Raw genomic sequence first — 20,601 nt, 5'->3', positions numbered from 1 at the left:
CCCCATAAAAGTCAGGGCTTTCTTGTCTCTTGCTGCTTTAAGGATCTTCTTTTTGTCTTTGGAATTTGCAAGCTTCACTATTAAATGTTGAGGTGTTGAGGGGTTTTTATTGATTTTAGGGGGGGATCTCTCTATTTCCTGGATCTGAATGCCTGTTTCCCTTCCCAGATTAGGAAAGTTTTCAGCTAGGATTTGTTCAAGTTTTATCAATTTGGTTGATCTTTTTAAAGAACCAGCTCCTGGTTTCATTGATCTGTTTTATTGTTTTTTTTGGTTCTATTTCATTTATTTCTGCTCTAATCTTTATTATTTTATTTCTTCTGCTGGTTTGGGGTTTTATTTGTTCTTCTTTTTCCAGCTTCTGTAGTGTAAGGTTAGGTTAATACTTTTCTTGCTTCTTGAGGTAGGGCTGGATTGCTCTAAAGTTCCCTCTTAGAACAGCTTTTGCTGGATTTCAAAGTTTTTGGACCAGTGTGTTTTCATTTTCATTGGTCTCCAAGTATTTTTAAACTTCTTCTTTGATTTCTTTGCTTAAAATTTTAAATCTTTGATTACATGTGTTCATCAGAAAACATTATGTAATGGCAAGAGCACGAGGTCTGGAATCAAATTACGTAGTTTTAATCCTTCCTCATAATTTACTACCTACATGACACTGGGTAAACTAGTTACACTTCTGAAGCCTCACTGTTATCATTTATAAAATCCGGATGGTGATAAAAGCACCTGCTTCATAGGGCTGTTATGAGAATTAAATGAGATCATACCGCAGAAATCTTAGTATGATATCTAACAGAGTAATCCTTCAAATGATTTACTTATGCTTATAGGAGACAATGAGACTTTTTATTCAGAAATAGTAACAATATCATGAGTATTCTCCATGACCAAAGATAGGGAGAGATTGTAGTAATGCCAATTGAGTAATGCAAATTGCCAAGTTCTTTGCCAGGCAGTTTATGGACATCATCTCATTTCCTTGCAGCAGGTTTGTGAGGTAAGAATCATTATTTCCACTTTATAGTTGGAAAAACTGAAGTTTAGTAAAGTTAAGGCACTGAAAACCACATACCTAATAATTCATAGAGTCAAGTTTGTCTAATTTCAAAGTCCTATAATATTTCCTTGCCTAAAGAATGTTTCCCTCCTGGAAGAGGAAAGAAAATATATTTTAAGCCACATCCCATTTAGGTTGGCTCACAAATTATTTAACTTAAACATAAGTGAGTGTTTTCATCAATTGTCAGTGTTTACGTAAGGTGCCCATGTCCCACTCTGTCTCTTCTCCCGGAAATGGCTGGTTGTGGATCCCAGAGCCACTGCTAGTACCATGAACTGACTGTCAGACAGGAAATTTGCAAAGCTCTCAATGTGGATAGGAGATTCCTGGGACTTTACAGAACAAGATCTTAGGTTTTAGACAGGCTGGGAGTAAGAGTCAGGACTGTGAAAGCCTAATGATTCCCCTCCCAATGTCCAGTGGTTCACATCTCATTGATAGATACCAGGCTATGAATTTGTGGCTAAACATTTCCACTGCCTTCTAAGCTTGATACCCATCCTGGATCAGTATTATGAGTAATCTCTATCCTGATTCTGGCACTCTGAATTTTCTACTACCACTAATTGATCTCTATAAAGAAGGAAAAAAGGGATGCCCAGGCCTTGGCAGTTGAGTGTTCACTCTACTACCCTTTGCTGCCCTCTACTGACCATATCTGGAAATTACATTTAACCTTCCAGGTCCATGTCCCAAAGCAGATAGAGATACTGCAGTGAGTGAAACCAGGCACACAAAATTTGAGATGCACCAAAAAACTAAGTAAATAAGATATGATATTTTAATTTAATATTTTTAGAAGTCAATTTTCAAAAGATACATGATGAACAAACTACCAAAATGTACCCTAAAACAGTACTACTAGCTTATGTGTACAAAGACCCTGCCATCCATCTTTTCATTCAAGAAAGAAGTCTAATACCACAGTAGAAAATCATGCTACCAGTGCTGATGAACCTTTTTCATCACTCGCATATTTGGGAAAAAGACCCATAAAATTTAGAATAAACCAAAAAAAAAAAAAAAAAAGGTGCAAGTGGAACAGATATTATAACAGTAGACTCCTGAGGAAAACAAGAGAATGGAAAAAAAATTAAGAAAACAAAACCAACTAACATCTTTAGAGTCAAGAAGCCAAAAAAGAGGTGGCTATGAAATAAGAACAAAGGCAGATAAATATTTCTTGTATATTAAAAGTATCATCGACCAAATTGAATTTAATAGAAAGTCTTGAAGATTGAGTTCAAGGAATCCCATTTGACCTTGGCACTTGGAACATTCATCTTTCAGTTTTCCTGACCTAAGGTTACCCTTTTTTTCTCAGTAACTAGAGCTATTTAGTCCTTCAGTAAGGAGTAATTTTAATCATTGGAATAACGGAAATGCTATTTTAATTTGTAGAATCAACATACAAACAAAGCTTGGAAGACAACAACTGTAAAAGAGAATCTGACTAATAGTAACACTGATAATATGAAACAATGGAAGTCTGAATATTAAAGCAGCAGAGAGATATGGAAGATAATGTCACAGATTTTTCTCACCTATTTATTTATATAGCAAGAAATCAATTATATACTGTCTAAAATTGATGTAACAAAATAGAGTTTAAGTATACTCTTTAAAATGATAATCACCAGAAATATCAAAGCAATGTAACTGGAAAAACATAGACATGGATGGATCAAAGAAATAAGTTTCTCATCTTCCAATAGATGCTATCTAAAGTTGATAAACAAGATAAAAGGAGAAATCAAGTATTAACATATATTTCAGAGGTACTGTGATAACCACCAGGAGAACAGAAAATACTTAAAAACAGGGAGCTGGAAATGAGTCGGGGAACAAGTTCAGGCTGAGAATTTACTTTTCACTTGGTATCATTCTCTACTGCTTGATTTTTAAAACGTGTGTATGTATTAATTTTAAGTTTAAAAGTTAGAAGAAACAAAACCAACTCAACTTTTTGCAGCTGCAGCTCTTGGCACCACTTCCTTCCCATCTGCAATCTCTCTCCTCACACCAGTAGTCAGATCCTATGGAGGCAGGAAGGAATAAAAGAGACTAGAAAAGTTTCTGTCCTGAATTTAAGTTTTTTTTTGGAATCTTTTTGGTTTGTGCTTGGGTTCTATCTTTTCAATGGTGGAACTCTTTGGAATACTAACTTTTGACTACTTTAATCTGTGATATCTAGAATCTCCTTAAAGTTTTGCTAAACTTTGTTATCCTTCTTTTACTTCTTGACAAAAGACTAATCCTGAGTCATTGCCTCTTACTGTGATCACAGTATTTTATTTTCTTAGAATCTTGATTCTGGCCAACTACTGCTTTGCCTGGCCCAACTCAACCTGCCTAGGTAGGAATGAAATGTCTGTGGAAAAGAGATGACAATTATCATTTTCAGAATAAATGAAACGTCATATACTAGTAAGTTAAACATAGTACTAAGGGAGTAGGGTGATGTTCATCATCCCATTCCTCATGCATTTACAGAGGAGAGTGTACTTCCCTGTTCTAGAGAGAACAGACTTGGAAGAATTTGGGAGTAGAGGTTTTCTCTAGACTTGTGGTCTCACAATCTTGTACCAAAGTAGCCAAAACATGAGACACAAGACACAAAAAAATGAAGAAACCAGAATACCTATCTATATTTTTGAAGAAGGCAATAATGTCTCAAATGTCACTCTCTGAGAGAAAGTAGGTAATATATATGGGAGACCCGGGACACATCACCAAAACAAAACAATAACAACAGCAAAAGCAAAGGAATACCTATATTAAACATGTGGAAGCACAACTATTGATGGGCACTTTCTGCTCAGTCATACAGATTCACAGGCCGTGGATTCAGTGCTGGTGCAGCTGGCTGGCTTGCCACCAGACTGAGACCAGGTCCTCGCTGTCTCCAGCATAGGTGCTACTAAGTTATCTGCTATGCTCTGATAGCAGTGTCAGGTGACATTACATAGTCACTTAAGTGGGGTACCACAGTTTTGTTTGTGACAACTTCTATAGTGGACAGTTTCTTTTGTGATTGCTGACCCCTTGGAGACTAGAACTAATTAGAGATTTGAAGCAACTTTGAAGAAGCTGAAGAAGCTATACTCATTCCTGTGAAATCCCAGGACACAGCTGCAGCTATAGGAACCTTGGCTCTGAGTAAAAGCCTCTGGCTGACACTGAGCCAATTGTATAAAATGGAGAGTGAGAGCATTTGGACTTTAAATAAAAGCTCATAGAGCTTTTATTTGCAAGGGGATTTAGTTTGTGGGGAAGTTGAGTAACAAAAATGAGTTTCATATTGTTCAAATTTGGGACATTTTAATATGGATATAGTTCTCTGTATTCATATCATAAAGTCTGGTGAGCTATTTTGGACAACATGACGGCATAATTAGTGATAAGAAATAGAATTAGAGAGTGAACTTTCAGCTTAGTACTATCTGACTCATGGTGCTAGTCTTTTATGGGCAAAAAGCAAAATGCCCTTCAAGAAGTCCCAGAAGGACTCTGTGTAGGGAGAAGCAGACTTGGGGACTGTGTGAGCACAGCAGCACTGTGAGCATGCACCACTCGGCTGAGAGGGACAGCTGCCTGGTCCCCTTCTGATGCCTGAGTACAAAGGGTTATGACATTGTTTCTCAGCCTTCCATCATGTGTACACCACCTTCATGACTTTTCTACAAATACATGTTTTTAAGTATTCAGCATGGACTTTACAATCTTTGCTCAGGGTAATATGTGTTAAAACATGTTAGGAAAAAAAACAGGTATCTTTCTGACTACAGATGAAAATACATACATAATTATTAAAACTGAAAAAAATATGCCTGTGAGTATGCTACTTAAACAACTCACATGATGCCAGTGGAACCCACAATGTAATATATTTAAAAAATTAAAAAGCTGGCAAACATTCAGAGGGATGCGCGTTATTCCCCTCTTCAGGATTCGACTCCAATCCTGATGACAGAACATGGTGTTGGAGAAGAGATTTGGGGTCGCTCTCTTCACTTTCTCACACCATCCCAAGCAACGTAGAACAGACCTTTTTTAAGACCTATAGAAGCTGTGTAGAGCTTTTGTACTTAAAGTGTTTCTTGGTCCCCTATTGGAGTGGGCTTGAGTGAGGACAACTGCAGTTTCTGGCCATCCCATGGCTTGTTTATGGAGATGCAGTAGCAAACCCTGTTTTTGCATGAGGTCTAAGCCTCTACCCAGCTTTACTAGGGAACCCTATCATTTGGATGATAACATACATTTCAATTGCCTTCTGTCTCCCCTTTCTCAAACTGGTTCCAACCCGTAAAGAAGTGCAAATTCCAACACAGCATGTAGTTACAAAAACAAGTGAAAGAATGAGAGAAGAAAACATTGATGGAAGAAAATGCATGATGCTATTATACAGCAAAAATACTATGTATATATAAAATTTAATGATAGCTTATTTTGAAAAAGTGTTTTTAAAAAAATGAATGCAACTCAATACTCAAATAGTGTTGAGTTCTCCTTCCCCAACTTGCAGGTAGAGTCATGTAGTATTCCAGTCTTTCTGGCTGAGTCCCTGCAGCTGGAGCAGGGCACCTTCCGCTGTTGTCTAGTTTCTGAAAACCAATGAGAAAGAATATTGGTTTAGGGTTAGGCCTGGGGCTAGACCCTGGATGTCTGAAGTTCAGCAAATTACCTAGCCTTCCTGAGTCTCAGGTTTTATACGTGTAAAATGGGAACAATAACCCCTCTAGATTTCTTGTGAGGATTAAGTAATAATGCATGTGAGTCAGTGACACTGCCGTTCAGAAAGAAATTTAGATCCATGTCTAGGTATCCACTGGGTATATCCATAACTAGATAGTTTTTGAAGAGGTTTGAGATCTTTCCCTTGCATGGATAGTGGAGTATGTGTGGTCGTGCTTATACTCAGAGGCTTTTTTTAGCACAGATAAAATGCCAAAACAATAAAGATTTTGATCTCATGTGTTCCTTTGTGCAAACAAGCTTGCCTAGCAAAATGGTGCAGATAAACGCAGATGAATGGACTTTATACAAATAAATGAAATGTTTCTCTAGTATAAAAATAGATCAAATGGTAAGAGCACAAAAGTAGGTGAAATGGTAACATAAACTGACTTGTGTAATCAGAGAGTCAACTCTTGACATTTTCCTCTCTAAGCTTTTTCTAATAGTTTTCTTGCTAAGGCTACAATGTTTTTGCCATATTGGAAGAGGATTGTCAACTCTAATGAAGATTAAGTAGCTTTCCCAACTAGATTTTTTAAAAATAAGCATCAGTTAATGCTGCGGGCTTTCAAAGCCATATTCATGAAGAATGGAAAGATCTTTAAAGAGCTGCTCTTAGAGACTCCTAACTCTGGGAAATGAACAAGGGGTAGTGGAAGGGGAGGTGGGTAGGGGGATGGGGTGACGAGGTGACACGCACTGAGGGGAGCACTTGATGGCATGAGCACTGGGTGTTATGCTCTATGTTGGCAAAATGAACTCCAGTAAAAAATAAATAAAAAAAGAAATAAAAAATAAAGATCTGCTCTAAGAAGATGTAACTAATAAAATTTGAAATTTAGCAGCATTTCTATTCCATAGTTATTCCAACACCAAGTTTTTATCATGGTTACACTGAACAAAAATTAATTAAAACAGAACTTTACATATTTAATAAAAAGATGAAGATATTATTTACAACTTTAGCCAAAAATTAATTCCCTAAAGAGTAAAAGGCTATTTAATAAACAATTCTTTTGACTGGTTGGGAAAGTGTTGCACCACAGCTCACAAGTTCACACTTGATTTATTCTTTGAACGATATAGATAAGTTACAGGATTAAGTCTTCTGTCTTTTGGTTCCTGCCATTAATTGGTTAAAGTCATCTGAGGACAGTGTAATTACAATGCTCCCAAAGAAACCTGGAGCTTGGGATCCCTGGGTGGCACAGCGGTTTGGCGCCTGCCTTTGGCCCAGAGCACGATCCTGGAGACCCGGGATCGAATCCCACGTCGGGCTCCCGGTGCATGGAGCCTGCTTCTCCCTCTGCCTGTGTCTCTGCCTCTCTCTCTCTCTGTGTGACTATCATAAATAAATAAAATTAAAAAAAAAAAAAAAAAAGAAACCTGGAGCTTTGTAAAGTACAGTAAATGGAAAGTAATGTGTTATGGACATTCAATTGCTAAAAGGATGTAAAAGGGTAGGAGCCATTAGGAAAGGTGAAGAAACACTGCTCTTGATGAGCTTGCTGAGGAGCCAAATGAGCTTCTTGATCATGGACAGAAGAGACCATCTAAAGTTTAAAAAATGTAGAGCTGTTTGTGTGTCCATTGATCCTGCAATTCTACTTGTGCACTAAAGCAGGAAAATTAAATGAAATATTACCTAACAAATACAGGTGCTATGTTTTCTTCCTCTGATGTCTTTATATCTTTGTAGCCAGAAATCCCAAAGTTAATTTCCAATAGGAAAGGCTGAACATTAAAGTTAAAAGTTCACCTTAATTTGAATATTGTAGCATTAATGACATCTGGTGGAAAATGAGTTACAGTGTAGCATTATTTAGGTATCCTGATCTTTCCTTTATACTATCAATTTCTTTTTTTTTTTTTTTTTTATACTATCACTTTCATCAGATTTTCACACAGCCCTCTCCCCAAGTCCATGAGAAGAGTGTACTTTCTGGCCCCATTGAAGTTTGGCTTAGCCTTAAGACTTACCTGCATCAGTGGAATATGGGCAAAAATGTCAGTGTGAAAGTTCTGAAGATAAGCTTTAGCAGTCCTGGTGAGGCATTGCCCCTTCAATGATAGAAGGAGACACGTACCCTGCAGATTTGCATGATAAGAAGACAAGCACTCCAGATAACCCACTGACTTACAGGGAAAAAATTGTTATTCTATGGTTGTTTGTGTAAAAGCCAATTAATACATGAGACTATTACACACCTCTGTGTGAATTCCCATGGAGGCTTGACTCCTCTCTCCAATTGATGACACTGGGAGAAGAATCCTGGAGACGTGTGGTTCAGTCCCTTCTGGGGCTCTATTTCAGACCCTGATAGGCCCAGTCGGAACATGTTTCCATTCCTCCACCTATGGTAAGCAAAACTGAGTCAAGAGTCCAGGGCAGGCCCATCAGGCTCTCTTAGAATCTTGGTTTCTCTGTATAACATGGTGTGGAAGTCATGTAGGGCTCTTTTTTTCTTCCAAACATTTATTTAAATTTTAGTTAACATATAGTGTAATATTGGTTTCAGGAGTATAATTTAGTGATTCATCAATTACACATAATACCCACTGTTCATAGGTCATTCGCAATTCTTGCATCTGTTGGTTTAAATATCTTCCTCTTAAAAAAAAATAAATAAATATCTTCCTCTTAAGGTGGACTTCAAGGTATAGGAAAAGAGGGCAGGACAAGTTTAGTTGGAGCCATAGGCCAAAGCTTTTCCGATTGAGCTTTGCCAATAAAGCTTGTAGCTTGGCTCCCACTCAACTCTAATAGATGTACTAGTAGGAGTCAGTAGTGTTATAAGCCACAAAGTATAAGTGGCAATATTAGGACAGTTTAATTTGATGAATAAAAACAACTGACAGAAATTAAAGTATTATCCGTGACCTATTAAGAAAGTTGCTACTGGTGAACATTTTTCAGGGAATGACCACATTATTTCTGGTTATTTAGCAGAGTCATTTAGTGTTTCCTAAAGCAGTTACTGCTTTCTAAAAAGAATTTCAAACTTTTGTCCCAAAAGTAGGACCAGAATTGTTAACTCTTCATATTTTTACTGAACTTCCAGTTCTGTTTTCCTTCTCAACCTAATGTTTCATGTTTAGAGGTTACAAACAGCCCAGTATTTAAATGTTTTAATCTTACTAGTGTTCACTTTGTAACATACCTCATGTTTGGAAAACCAGACTCTTGACCATACCTTAATTCAACATCATTTTCATTTCTGCAGAACTACTTTATTTTTTTTATTTATTTATGATAGTCACACACAGAGAGAGAGAGAGGCAGAGACAAAGGCAGAGGGAGAAGCAGGCTCCATGCACCGGGAGCCCGACGTGGGATTCGATCCCGGGTCTCCAGGATCACGCCCTGGGCCAAAGGCAGGCGCTAAACCGCTGCGCCACCCAGGGATCCCTAGAACTACTTTTCTTATTCAGGAAAAGGACACATGTGGGTGGACCTCAATTAGATAGCTTCAACAATTCTCAAGGCAATGGGCTTTCACAATAGCATTCACGATACCTGTCATCAATTACTGGCACTTATTTGTCTTGCAATGAGAGAATTGCCCTTTATTCTTAACAAGCAGGCAACTGGATCAAAGAGATTAGATTACTCAGGTGAAAAAACAAAGACAAATACATAATGAGATAAACCTGTGTAGTAACTGCCTGGAAGATTGCCATCTATTTTCCTCTCCATATCTCACGCTTTAGAAAGACCAGGACTTTGTTTCATTCATCCTAATACTTGGCACTTTAACAGGTGCTCACTTTGTAATTTCTGAATGAGTGATACAGGCCATGTGTTTTTACTTTATAGTGAAGGTTAATGAGTTAAATCATATAAAAAGCTTAGAACGGTGTCTGATACTAAGCACTTAATTACAAAACAAGGTAACATTTAGAATAGAGATGAGAAAAGACGTCAGAAGTTTGCCTTAAACTGACCCTTAAAAAATAAGGAAAACTAGGCTGGCAATAAGGCTAAGAGGATAGAAAAGTTCTCCAGTACACTACATGCTAAAATGAATTAATTCCAATGACATCTATTATTTTTTACAGAGAATGATGCTTATTTTAAGTCTAAGGTTATAAGATTAAAGAGATATAATCAAAGCTTGTTCATTAAATTGAAAGTACCTCCAGATTTATTCAAGTTTGTATCCTTAGGCCTCAGTAAGCACAAGATATTATTTGCTATACTGAATCCATTCTATTGTATGTGTTAATACCACACCAATATAAACATATTTTAAGACAAATTTTAAACATACATATTTAACTTTATTTCATCATCATTTAAAGCTTGATTTTAGAAAACATAAAAAAAATTAAGAGTTCTGTATCACAGGAATTTAAACAGTGGCAATATACGTAGCTTTGTAGGTTCGAGTTCTACAACAAATTAAAATCAAATCATTGGAAATGTTTTCAATATGGAAAATATACAAATAAAATAAATGGCAGAGACCTATTATGAGCAATGTTTCATTACTTGCAAGTTATCGTTAGATAATTTCAGAATCTAAACAAACACTCTCAATATTCAGACTTCTGTTGCTGTATTTTACATTTAATATCTTCCTACCTATATTCCAGAGTCAAAGTCCTTGACCAAAAGGTCTGATTTAAGAAGGCATTTAGTTTTATGGCAAAAGTTATCCATCTACAGTTACCACTTTCAAGGAATTGACAACAATGCTGATGTGATCTGCTAGTTCCCTTTTGAACAATGTGCAATAATTTATGTCAACCCTGTATAAAGTTATACAGGTAGAAAAAATTGGACAATTATGCACAGTTCAATAGATGTAGAATGTTAAGTTTTCCCAGTCTAAAAATTAACCAGTGATACAAAATTTATCAACTATAGTTGACTTGGTTTCAGGAAAACCGCATCTGAGAACTACAAGTACATCACTGTCCTTATCTCATCCTCAGTCACTGGTGGGAATTTTATAGGCCACCATGCTATTTACTTTGTGGATAGTAGTACTAAATGAACGAAGACGGACTTCCTCAGAATTGGTAACAAACTGTGGTCCTGACTCTTCCCATTTTTCAAGTACAACCAAATCCTTGTCTGTATAAATCAGTAGGTCAAATGAACCTAAATTGGATAAGATCATTAAAGTACAATTATTTTTTGAAAGGTACAACTATCCTTCCTGTCTCCCTCACATGTGAGCCAGCTATCATGTCAGAAAAGCTAGTTTAGCTTGATCTCTAATCAGTTATATTAGCTAATTGCTTTTCTTCAATGGAAATTTTAGTACAGAAAATACTGTACTCCCTTTTACTTAATGAAAAACTTGATTTTTTTTTCTTCAAAGAGCCACTAAAGATATTTGCAGAAAGTATATAATTAATCACGAGACAGCATGAATCTAAGCCAGAGAAAAAGAACATCTTGGTTCTGTGACTGCTGTATCCCAATGCCCAGAACCGTGTTAGGCATACAGTAGGCATTTAGGGTATATCTGATTAATGAAGGAGTAACTAAGCTAGAAAAGAAAGACACAGTTATACCTAAGTCTTAATTATATACAAGGAAATGTGTATAAAATAAAAGTAATGGAAGAAATTAAATCTAAATATTCAGGAGTACTGTAGAAAACTTTCATTCTTTCCCTATTCAGCACTTGTAAATAAAACACAACCAGGGGATCCCTGGGTGGTGCAGCGGTTTGGCGCCTGCCTTTGGCCCAGGGCGCGATCCTGGACCCGGGATCGAATCCCACATCAGGCTCCCGGTGCATGGAGCCTGCTTCTCCCTCTGCCTTTGTCTCTGCCTCTCTCTCCTTCTCTCTGTGACTATCATAAATAAAAAAAAAATTAAAAAAAAAAACACAACCAGCATTGCCTTAGATTCATGACGTTTTTCTCACTTATATACCATGACATGGATAATTAAGAAAAAATTCAACAAAACGGTTAATTCTTAAAGTAATACCTTAGTCTTTCCACAAGAAATCTGAACCAACGTGAAGTCATATAATACTTACAAGAGACTTCCAACAAGGGCAGAAACGTCACGGTAACTGTGATCTGTCGGATTATGGAGAGGATCTCATCCTGGATGGCCTTCTGAGACATTTCTCTGGGTGTGCTACCAAAGAAACTAAATGATTTGATTCATTTTAAGTTTTAACAAGTTATTTAAAACACTGGTAAGATTATTTGTTTGATTAAATGCTTCAAAACTCAAATTAAGTAATGCATTCCAAACGAGTTTTTAAAAAAACAATTATAATTTCATTTATTATTCCAGTTATTAAGGCTGATCTTAGTATCAGGTCATTAAATAACAGATGACCAGAAAACCTGCAGAGTGCTTCAAGTCAAGAAACATTCAGCATATTGTAAAATAAAGATAACAATTAGTATCTAAGATCTTTAATTGGCATAATCATTTTGGTATTTTTAGGAATACCTAAATGTCTAATTCTGTAGTGCTTCAAAGAAGATGTTATATCAAGGTGTATTTATAATTAAACATTTTCTAGGGGAGGGGCAAGATGGCGGAAGAGGAGGGACCCCAAATCACCTGTCCCCACCAATTACTTAGATAATCTTCAAATCATCCTGAAAATCTATGAATTCGGCCTGAGATTTAAAGAGAGAATAGCTGAAATGCTACAGTGAGAAGGTTCATGCTTCAATCAAGGTAGGAAGATGGGGCAAAAAGAACTAAAGAAACAAAAGGCGGGATCCCTGGGTGGCGCAGCGGTTTAGCGCCTGCCTTTGGCTCAGGGCGCGATCCTGGAGATCTGGGATCGAATCCCACGTCGGGCTCCCAGTGCATGGAGCCTGCTTCTCCCTCTGCCTGTGTCTCTGCCTCTCTCTCTCTCACTGTGTGCCTATCATAAAAAAAAAAAGAAACAAAAGGCATCCGAGGGGGAGGGGCCCCACTAGGAGCCGGGCTAAGGCCGGGGTGAGTGTCCCCAGGACAGGAGACCCCAGGCCCCGAGAAGCAGGAGCTTCACCAATCTTCCTGGGCGGAAAGGCCTCGCAGGGAGTTGGAGCAGGACCGCAGAAAAGTGGGGATGCCCTCAGGCTCCCTGAGACACTAACAGAGCAACTGTGCCCAGGGGAGAGTGCGCTGAGCGCCCTAAAGGGCTGCAGCGTGGCACCGCTGGACCCAGGAGCAGCTCAGAGGGGCTCAGACGGCAGCTCTGCGGAGAGGTGGCTATGCGGTGGAGCGCAAATCCAACAGCGCAGGCCCGGGAGCACAGGGCACCAGGGAAACATCCCAGGATCCGGCCTCCCCCAAGGACAGGCAGAGGCCAGGAGGGCCCAGGACGGGAAGGACGCTCCTGCCCCGAACTGAGCAGATAGCGGCCATGCCCCTGGAGCATCCAGGCCCCTACAGATGGAGAGCTCTGTAGTTACTGCGGGAGCTGACTCCAGGGCTCCAGAGCTGGCCGCCACCACTGCAGTTGTTCCCTCTGGAGCCTCAAGGGGTAAACAATCCCCACTGAGCCCTGCACCAGGCAGGGGGCAGAGCAGCTCCCCCAAGTGCTAACACCTGAAAATCAGCACAACAGGCCCGTCCCCCAGAAGACCAACTAGACGGACAAATTCCAGGGGATGTCAAGGGAATTAAAGTACAGAAACAGAAGATACTCCCCTGTGTTTTGTTTTTGTTTTTTTTTTTTTGCTTTTTGATTTCTGTTTGCTTACCCTGCCCTTCTTTTTCCTTTCTTTATTTTTCTATCTCTGTTTCTTCTTTTTTACTTCCTTTTTTCTTATTTCTTTTTCTCTTTTCTTTCCTTCTTTCTCTCCTCTCTTTTTCTCCTTTTCCCAATACAACTTGTTTTTGGCCACTCTGCACTGAGCAAAATGACTAGAAAGAAATCCTCAACTCAAAAGAAAGAATCAGAAACAGTCCTCTGTCCCACAGAGTTACAAAATCTGGATTACAATTCAATGTCAGAAAGGAAATTCAGAAGCACTATTATAAACCTACTGGGGGCTAGAAAAAAGCATAAAGGACTCAAGAGACTTCATGACTGCAATATTTAGATATAATCAGGCAGAAATTAAAAATCAATTGAATGAGGTGCAATCCAAACTAGAAGTCCACACAACGAGGGTTCATGAGGCAGAAGAATGAGAGGGAGACATAGAAGACAAGTTGATGGGAAAGAGAGAAACTGAGGGAAAAAGAGACAAACAATTAAAAGACCATGAAGATAGATTAAGAGAAATAAACGACAGACTGAGGAAGAAAAACCTACATTTAATTGGGTTTCCCAAGTGCGCCGAAAGGGCCGGAGGGCCAGAATATGTATTTTAACAAATCCTAGCTGAAAACTTTCCTAATCTGAGAAGGGAAACAGGCCTTCTGATCCAGGAGATAGAGTGTTCCCCCCCTAAAATCAATAAAAACTGCTCAACACCTCGACATTTAGTAGTGAAGCTTGCAAATTCCAAAGATAAAGAGAAGATCCTTAAAGCAGCAAGAGACAAGAATTCCCTGAATTTTATGGGGAGGAGTATTAGGGTTACAGCAGACCTCTCCACAGAGACCTGGTAGGCTAGAAAGGGCTGGCAGGATATATTCAGGGTCCTAAATGAGAAGAACATGCAACCAAGAATACTTTATCCAGCAAGGCTCTCATTCAGAATAAAAGGAGAGATAAAGACCTTCCAAGACAGGCAGGAACTGAAAGAATATGTGACCTCCAAACCAGCTCTGCAAGAAATTTTAAGGGGGACTCTTAAAATTTCCCTTTAAGAAGAAGTTCAGTGGAACAATCCACAAAAAAAGGACTGAATAGATATCATGATGACACTAAACTCCTACCTGTCAATAGTAACTCTGAATGTGAACGGGCTTAATGACCCCATCAAAAGGTGCAGGGTTTCAGACTGGATAAAAAAGCAGGACCCATCTATTTTCTGTCTACAAGAGACTCATCTTAGACAGAAGGACACTTACAGCCTGAAAACAAAAGGTTGGAGAACCATTTACCATTCAAATGGTCCTCAAAAGAAAGTAGTGGTAGCCATCCTTATATCAGATAAACTGAACTTTACCCCAAAGACTGTAGTAAGAGATGAAGAGGGACACTATATCATACTTAAAGTATCTATCCAACAAGAGGACTTAACAATCCTCAATATATATGCCCTGAATGTGGGAGCTGACAAATATATCAATCAATTAATAACCAAAATTAAGACATATTTAGATAATAATACACTTCTACTTGGTGACTTCGATTTAAGGCTTTCTGCACTGGATAGGTCTTCTAAGCACAAAATCTCCAAAGAAACAAGAGCTTTAAATGATACACTGGACCAGATGGACTTCAGGTATCTACAGAACTTTACATCCAAACTCAACTGAATACACATTCTTCTCAAGCGCACATGGAACTTTCTCCAGAATAGACCACATCCTGGGTCACAAATGGGGCTTGAACTGATACCAAAATACTGGGATCGTCCCCTGCATATTCTCAGACCATAATGCCTTGATATTAGAACTAAATCACAACAAGAAGTTTGGAAGGCCTTCAAACACGTGGAGGTTAAGGATCATCTTGCTAAAAGATGAAAGGGTCAACCAGGAAATTAAGGAAGAATTAAAAAGATTCATGGCAACTAATGAGAATGAAGGTACAACCATTCAAAATCATTGGGATGCAGCAAAAGCAGTCCTAAGGGGCAAATACATCGCAATACAAGCATCCACTCAAAAACTGGAAAGATCTCAAATATAAAAGCTAACCTTACACATAAAGGAGCTAGAGAAGAAACAGCACATAGATCCTACACCCAGTAGAAGAAGAGAGTTAAGGGGATCCCTGGGTGGCGCAGCGGTTTGGCGCCTGCCTTTGGCCCAGGGCGCGGTCCTGGAGACCCGGGATCGAATTCCATGTCGGGCTCCCGGTGCATGGAGCCTGCTTCTCCCTCTGCCTGTGTCTCTGCCTCTCTCTCTCTCTCTCTCTGTGACTATCATAAATAAATAAATTAAAAAAAAAAAAAAAAAGAAGAGAGTTAAGAAAGATTCGAGCAGAACTCAACGAAATCAAGACCAAAAGAACTGTGGAACAGATCAACATAAACAGGAGTTGGTTCTATGAAAGAATTAATAAGATAGATAAACCGTTAGCCAACCTTATTAAAAAGAAGATAGAGAAGACTCAAATTAAGAAAGTCATGAATGAGAAAGGAGAGATCACTACCAACACCAAGGAAATACAAACGATTTTAAAAACATATTACGAACAGCTATAGGCCAATAAATTAGGCAATCTAGAAGAAATGGACACATTCCTGGAAAGCCACAAACTACCAAAACTGGAACAGGAAGAAATAGAAAACCTAAACAGGCCAATAACCAGGGAGGAAATTGAAGCAGTCATCAAAAACCCCTCAAGACACAAAAGTCCAGGGCCAGATGGCTTCCCAGGGGAATTCTATCAAACGTTTAAAGAAGAAACCACACCTATTCTACTAAAGCTGTTTGGAAAGATAGAAAGAGATGGAGTACTTCCAAATTCTTTCTATGAGGCCAGCATCACCTTAATTCCAAAACCAGACAAAGACCCCACCAAAAGGAGAATTACAGACCAATATCCCTGATGAATATGGATGCAAAAATTCTCAAGAAGATACTAGCCAATAGGTTCCAACAACACATTAAGAAAATTATTCACCATGACCATGTACGATTTATCCCCGGGACAGAAGGCTGGTTCAATACTCATAAAACAAACAATGTGATCCATCATATCAGCAAGAGAAAAACCAAGAACCATAGGATCCTCCCATTAGATGCAGAGAAAGGATTTGACAAAATACAGCATCCATTCCTGATCAAAACTCTTCAGAGTGTAGGGATAGAGGGAACATTCTTCAACATCTTAAAAGCCATCTACCTAAAGCCCACAGCAAATATCATTCTCCATGGGGAAGCACTGGGAGCCTTTCCCCTAAGATCAGGAACAAGACAGGGATGTCCACTCTCACCACTGCTATTCAACATAGTACTGGAAGTCCTAGCCTCAGCAATCAGACAAAAAAAAGGCATTAAAGGCATTCAAATTGACAAAGAAGAAGTCAAACTCTCCCTCTTCGCCGATGACATGATACTCTACATAGAAAACCCAAAAGCCTCCACCCCAAGATTGCTAGAACTCATATAGCAATTTGGCAGTGTGGCAGGATACAAAATCAATGCCCAGAAATCAATGGCATTTCTATACACTAACAATGAGACTGAAGAAAGAGAAATTAAAGAGTCCATCCCATTTACAATTGCACCCAAAAGCATAAGATACCTAGGAAGAAACCTAACCAAAGAGGTAAAGGAACTATACCCTAAAAACTATAGAACACTTGTGAAAGAAATTGAGGAAGACACAAAGAGATGGAAAAATATTCCATGCTCATGGATTGGCAGAATTAAGATTGTGAAAATGTCAATGTTACCCAGAGCAATGTACATGTTTAATGCATCCCTATCAAAATACCATGGACTTTCTTCAGAGAGAACAAATTATTTTAAGATTTGTGTGGAATCAGAAAAGACCCCAAATAGCCAGGGGAATTTTAAAAAAGAAAACCATATCTGGGGGCATCACAATGCCAGATTTCAGGTTATGCTACAAAGCTGTGGTCATCAAGACAGTGTGGTACCAGCACAAAAACAGACACATAGATCAATGGAACAGAATAGAGAACCCAGAAATGGACCCTGAACTTTATGGTCAACTAATATTCGATAAAGGAGGAAAGATTATCCATTGGAAGAAAGTCTCTTTAATAAATGGTGCTGGGAAAATTGGACATCCACATGCAGAGGAATGAAACTAGACCACTCTCTTTCACCACACACAAAGATAAACTCAAAATGGATGAAAGATCTAAATGTGAGACAAGATTCCATCAAAATCCTAGAGTAGAACACAGGCAACACCCTTTTTGAACTCGGCCACAATAACTTCTTGCAAGATACATCCATGAAGGCAAAAGAAACAAAAGCAAAAATGAACTATTGGGACTTCATCAAGATAAGAAGCTTTTGCACAGCAAAGGATTCAGTCAACAAAACTACAAGACAACTTACAGAATGGGAGAAGATATTTGCAAATGACGTATCAGATAAAAAGGGTTAGCATCCAAGATCTATAAAGAACTTCTTAAACTCAACACCAAAGAAACATACAATCCAATCATGAAATGGGCAAAAGACATGAAGGGAAATCTCACAGAGGAAGACATAGACATGGCCAACACCCACATGAGAAAATGCTCTGCATCACTTGCCATCAGGGAAATACAAACCAAAACCACAATGAGATACCACCTTACACCATGAGAGTTGGGAAAATTAACAAGGCAGGAAACCACAAATGTTGGAGAGGATGCGGAGAAAAGGCAACCCTCTTACACTGTTGGTGGGAATGTGAACTGGTGCAGCCACTCTGGAAAACTGTGTGGAGGTTCCTCAAAGAGTTAGAAATAGACCTGCCCTATGACCCAGCAATTGCACCTCTGGGGATTTACTTCAGAGATGCAGAAGCAATGAAACGCCGGGACACCTGCACCCACCTGCACCCGGATGTTTCTGGAAGCAATGTCCACAATAGCCAAACTGTGGAAGGAGCCTCGGTGTCCATCGAAAGATGAATGGATAAAGAAGATGTGGTTTATGTATACAATGGAACATTACTCAGCCATTAGAAATGACAAATACCCACCATTTGCTTAACGTGGATGGAACTGCAGGGTATTATGCTGAGTGCAGTATAAGTCAGTCGGAGAAGGACAAACATTGTATGTTCTCATTCATTTGGGGAATATAAATAATAGTGAAAGGGAATATAAGGGAAGGGAGAAGAAATGTGTGGGAAATATCAGAAAGGGAGACGGAACATACATACTCCTAACTCTGGGAAACGAACTAGGGGTGGTGGCAGGGGAGGAGGGCGGGGGTGGGGGTGACTGGGTGGTGGGCACTGAGGGGGGCACTTGACGGCATGAGCACTGGGTGTTATTCTGTATGTTGGTAAATTGAAAACCAATAAAAAATAAATTTACTAAAAAAATAAAATAAACATTTTCTAAAACAGACCAAAGGCTTCAGGAACAAACTACATTTCATTATGAGAGAGAGTTCTGAGTTTACAGGTAAGCATGCCTGGGACAATGCTAAGAATTAGCATATAATGAGGGGGCATTTCCCATCCAGAGGATCTAAGAACTTCAGTTCAGAGTGTCTTAGGAAGTTTATAGCGTTAAATGAAATACAGTAGAGCTGCATATCAAGCTAGGAGAAAATCTAGGATAATACTTCATGGTTAAAAGTACCTTGACACAATCCATTAAATGGCCCACCTAATACATCATGTGTAGCTTACATATAGCACCATAAATACTAAAGGGTGAAATTTATGGATTTTAGACTAAGGGCAGTTATGTTAAAAGTACACTATACAAGTCCATAATAGGCACGACTCTTTTGTGAGCACAGTTTGTGAGTCTTATTCTTCTCCACGGGAGATCTAACATAGTTAGAAACAAACTACCTTATACGAAACTAGTTCAATATAGTTAGAACTCATTGAGTCAAGAAAACAAGTTTTGGAAAAAAAATCTATGAAAGTGGAAGCAGTTTAATTCATACTTACCTGTCATCTTTTGCAGTCTTGTCGCACTCAATATCAAACTTCCACCTTTCAAGGACTTCACCGCTTTCAATATTTGAGATGAATACCACCAGTTTCTGAACTGAACACTTGTATAACCAATCTGCAATACAGAACAAGGCATCTTTTTTGGTTCACTGCATTACAAAGTAACTCTTCCCAGGTCTCACTTTCTGCCCTTAGCAAATTCCTACCACTGGTATTTTGGAACTCCTCCAACCTGTACAGAAAACTTGCCTCACAATAACCTAGCTCCCGTTGTCCAATTCTCAGTATCCGTACCAGATGTAGTTAGTACTGAATGCTAAGCACAGAGTAGTGAACATGCAGTATACTCTAATCCAAGGTAAATTCCAGAAGATGAGCATTAATCTAATCACTGCAGCAATAAATGCAAATTTTTAATTGTAATAAATGTTAAGAAGGTGCAGTATGTGATCCAATGAGAGAATATAGGAAAACTTGACTCAGGGAATTCTCACTTGACTTCAGTTCTACACTTAAATACCATTAAATATGCAAAAGATTACAGAAAAGGGTACAGGTCTAAAATACTGAAAAGCGAAAAGTATCTGACCAGAGGATTGAAAGGGTAATACAAATACAGTTAAGAAAGGGAGAATGAACAAGGTCGGTTTGTGCAAGATACATAGGGGCCAGACCACGCAAGGTCACATGGGGTAAATTAAAGAACTTATACTTCAAGAATCAGGGAAGTCATTACTGTGTCTGAAGTACGGTGTGATGTGATTAAACTTATATTTCAGAACTATCCTTTAGGCTGTGATGTGTGGAAAGTAGAGTGGAAGTAAAGAGAGGATCTAGGGATGCTAATTGATTAGTAATTCAAGCAAGAGGTACTGAAGGCTTATAGAAGGATAAATTGGTAGAGATGGATCAGTATAGGTAGAGTCAAGAGATTTCATAGATTTTATTTATTTATTCATGATAGAGAGAGAGGAAGAGATACAGGCAGAGGGAGAAGCAGGCTCCATGCAGGGAGCCTGATGTGGGACTCGATCCCAGGTCTCCAGGATCATGCCCTGGGCTGAAGGCAGTGCTAAACTGCTGAGCCACCCGGGCTGCCCTAAGGTTTTATTTCTAAGTAATCTCCACACCCAATGTGGGGCTGGAACTTACAAC

The 20,601-nt window shown here is 38.8% G+C and overlaps 1 protein-coding gene across 15 annotated transcripts in view; it reads right to left on the bottom strand.

The window, feature by feature from the left end:
- The window catches only part of LOC140611743 (uncharacterized), a 112,043-nt gene that overhangs the window by 88,462 nt on the left and 2,980 nt on the right, over positions 1 to 20,601 (bottom strand). For 7 of the 15 annotated variants that reach the window (XR_012012881.1, XM_072788580.1, XM_072788572.1 and 4 more), the window contains 5 exons: positions 19,441 to 19,561; positions 11,800 to 11,915; positions 8,006 to 8,152; positions 5,550 to 5,664; positions 3,024 to 3,096 (listed from right to left, as the gene is read on the bottom strand). Coding sequence is in view for 11 of the 15 variants with exons in the window: in XM_072788580.1 (XP_072644681.1) it covers positions 3,024 to 3,096; positions 5,550 to 5,664; positions 8,006 to 8,023 (206 nt within the window). In the remaining 4 variants the exon portion in view is untranslated. Of the gene's footprint in view, positions 1 to 1,072; positions 4,876 to 5,549; positions 5,665 to 8,005; positions 8,153 to 8,991; positions 9,041 to 9,314; positions 11,397 to 11,799; positions 11,916 to 19,440; positions 19,562 to 20,601 lie in introns of those variants that run through there. The other 8 variants (XM_072788569.1, XM_072788576.1, XM_072788575.1 and 5 more) reach the window with 8 other exon arrangements.

Source organism: Canis lupus, chromosome 20 (genome assembly GCF_048164855.1).
Source record: "Canis lupus baileyi chromosome 20, mCanLup2.hap1, whole genome shotgun sequence".
In the NCBI taxonomy this organism is placed as follows: Eukaryota; Metazoa; Chordata; class Mammalia; order Carnivora; family Canidae; genus Canis; species Canis lupus.
This window is presented reverse-complemented; position numbering and strand designations above follow the sequence as displayed.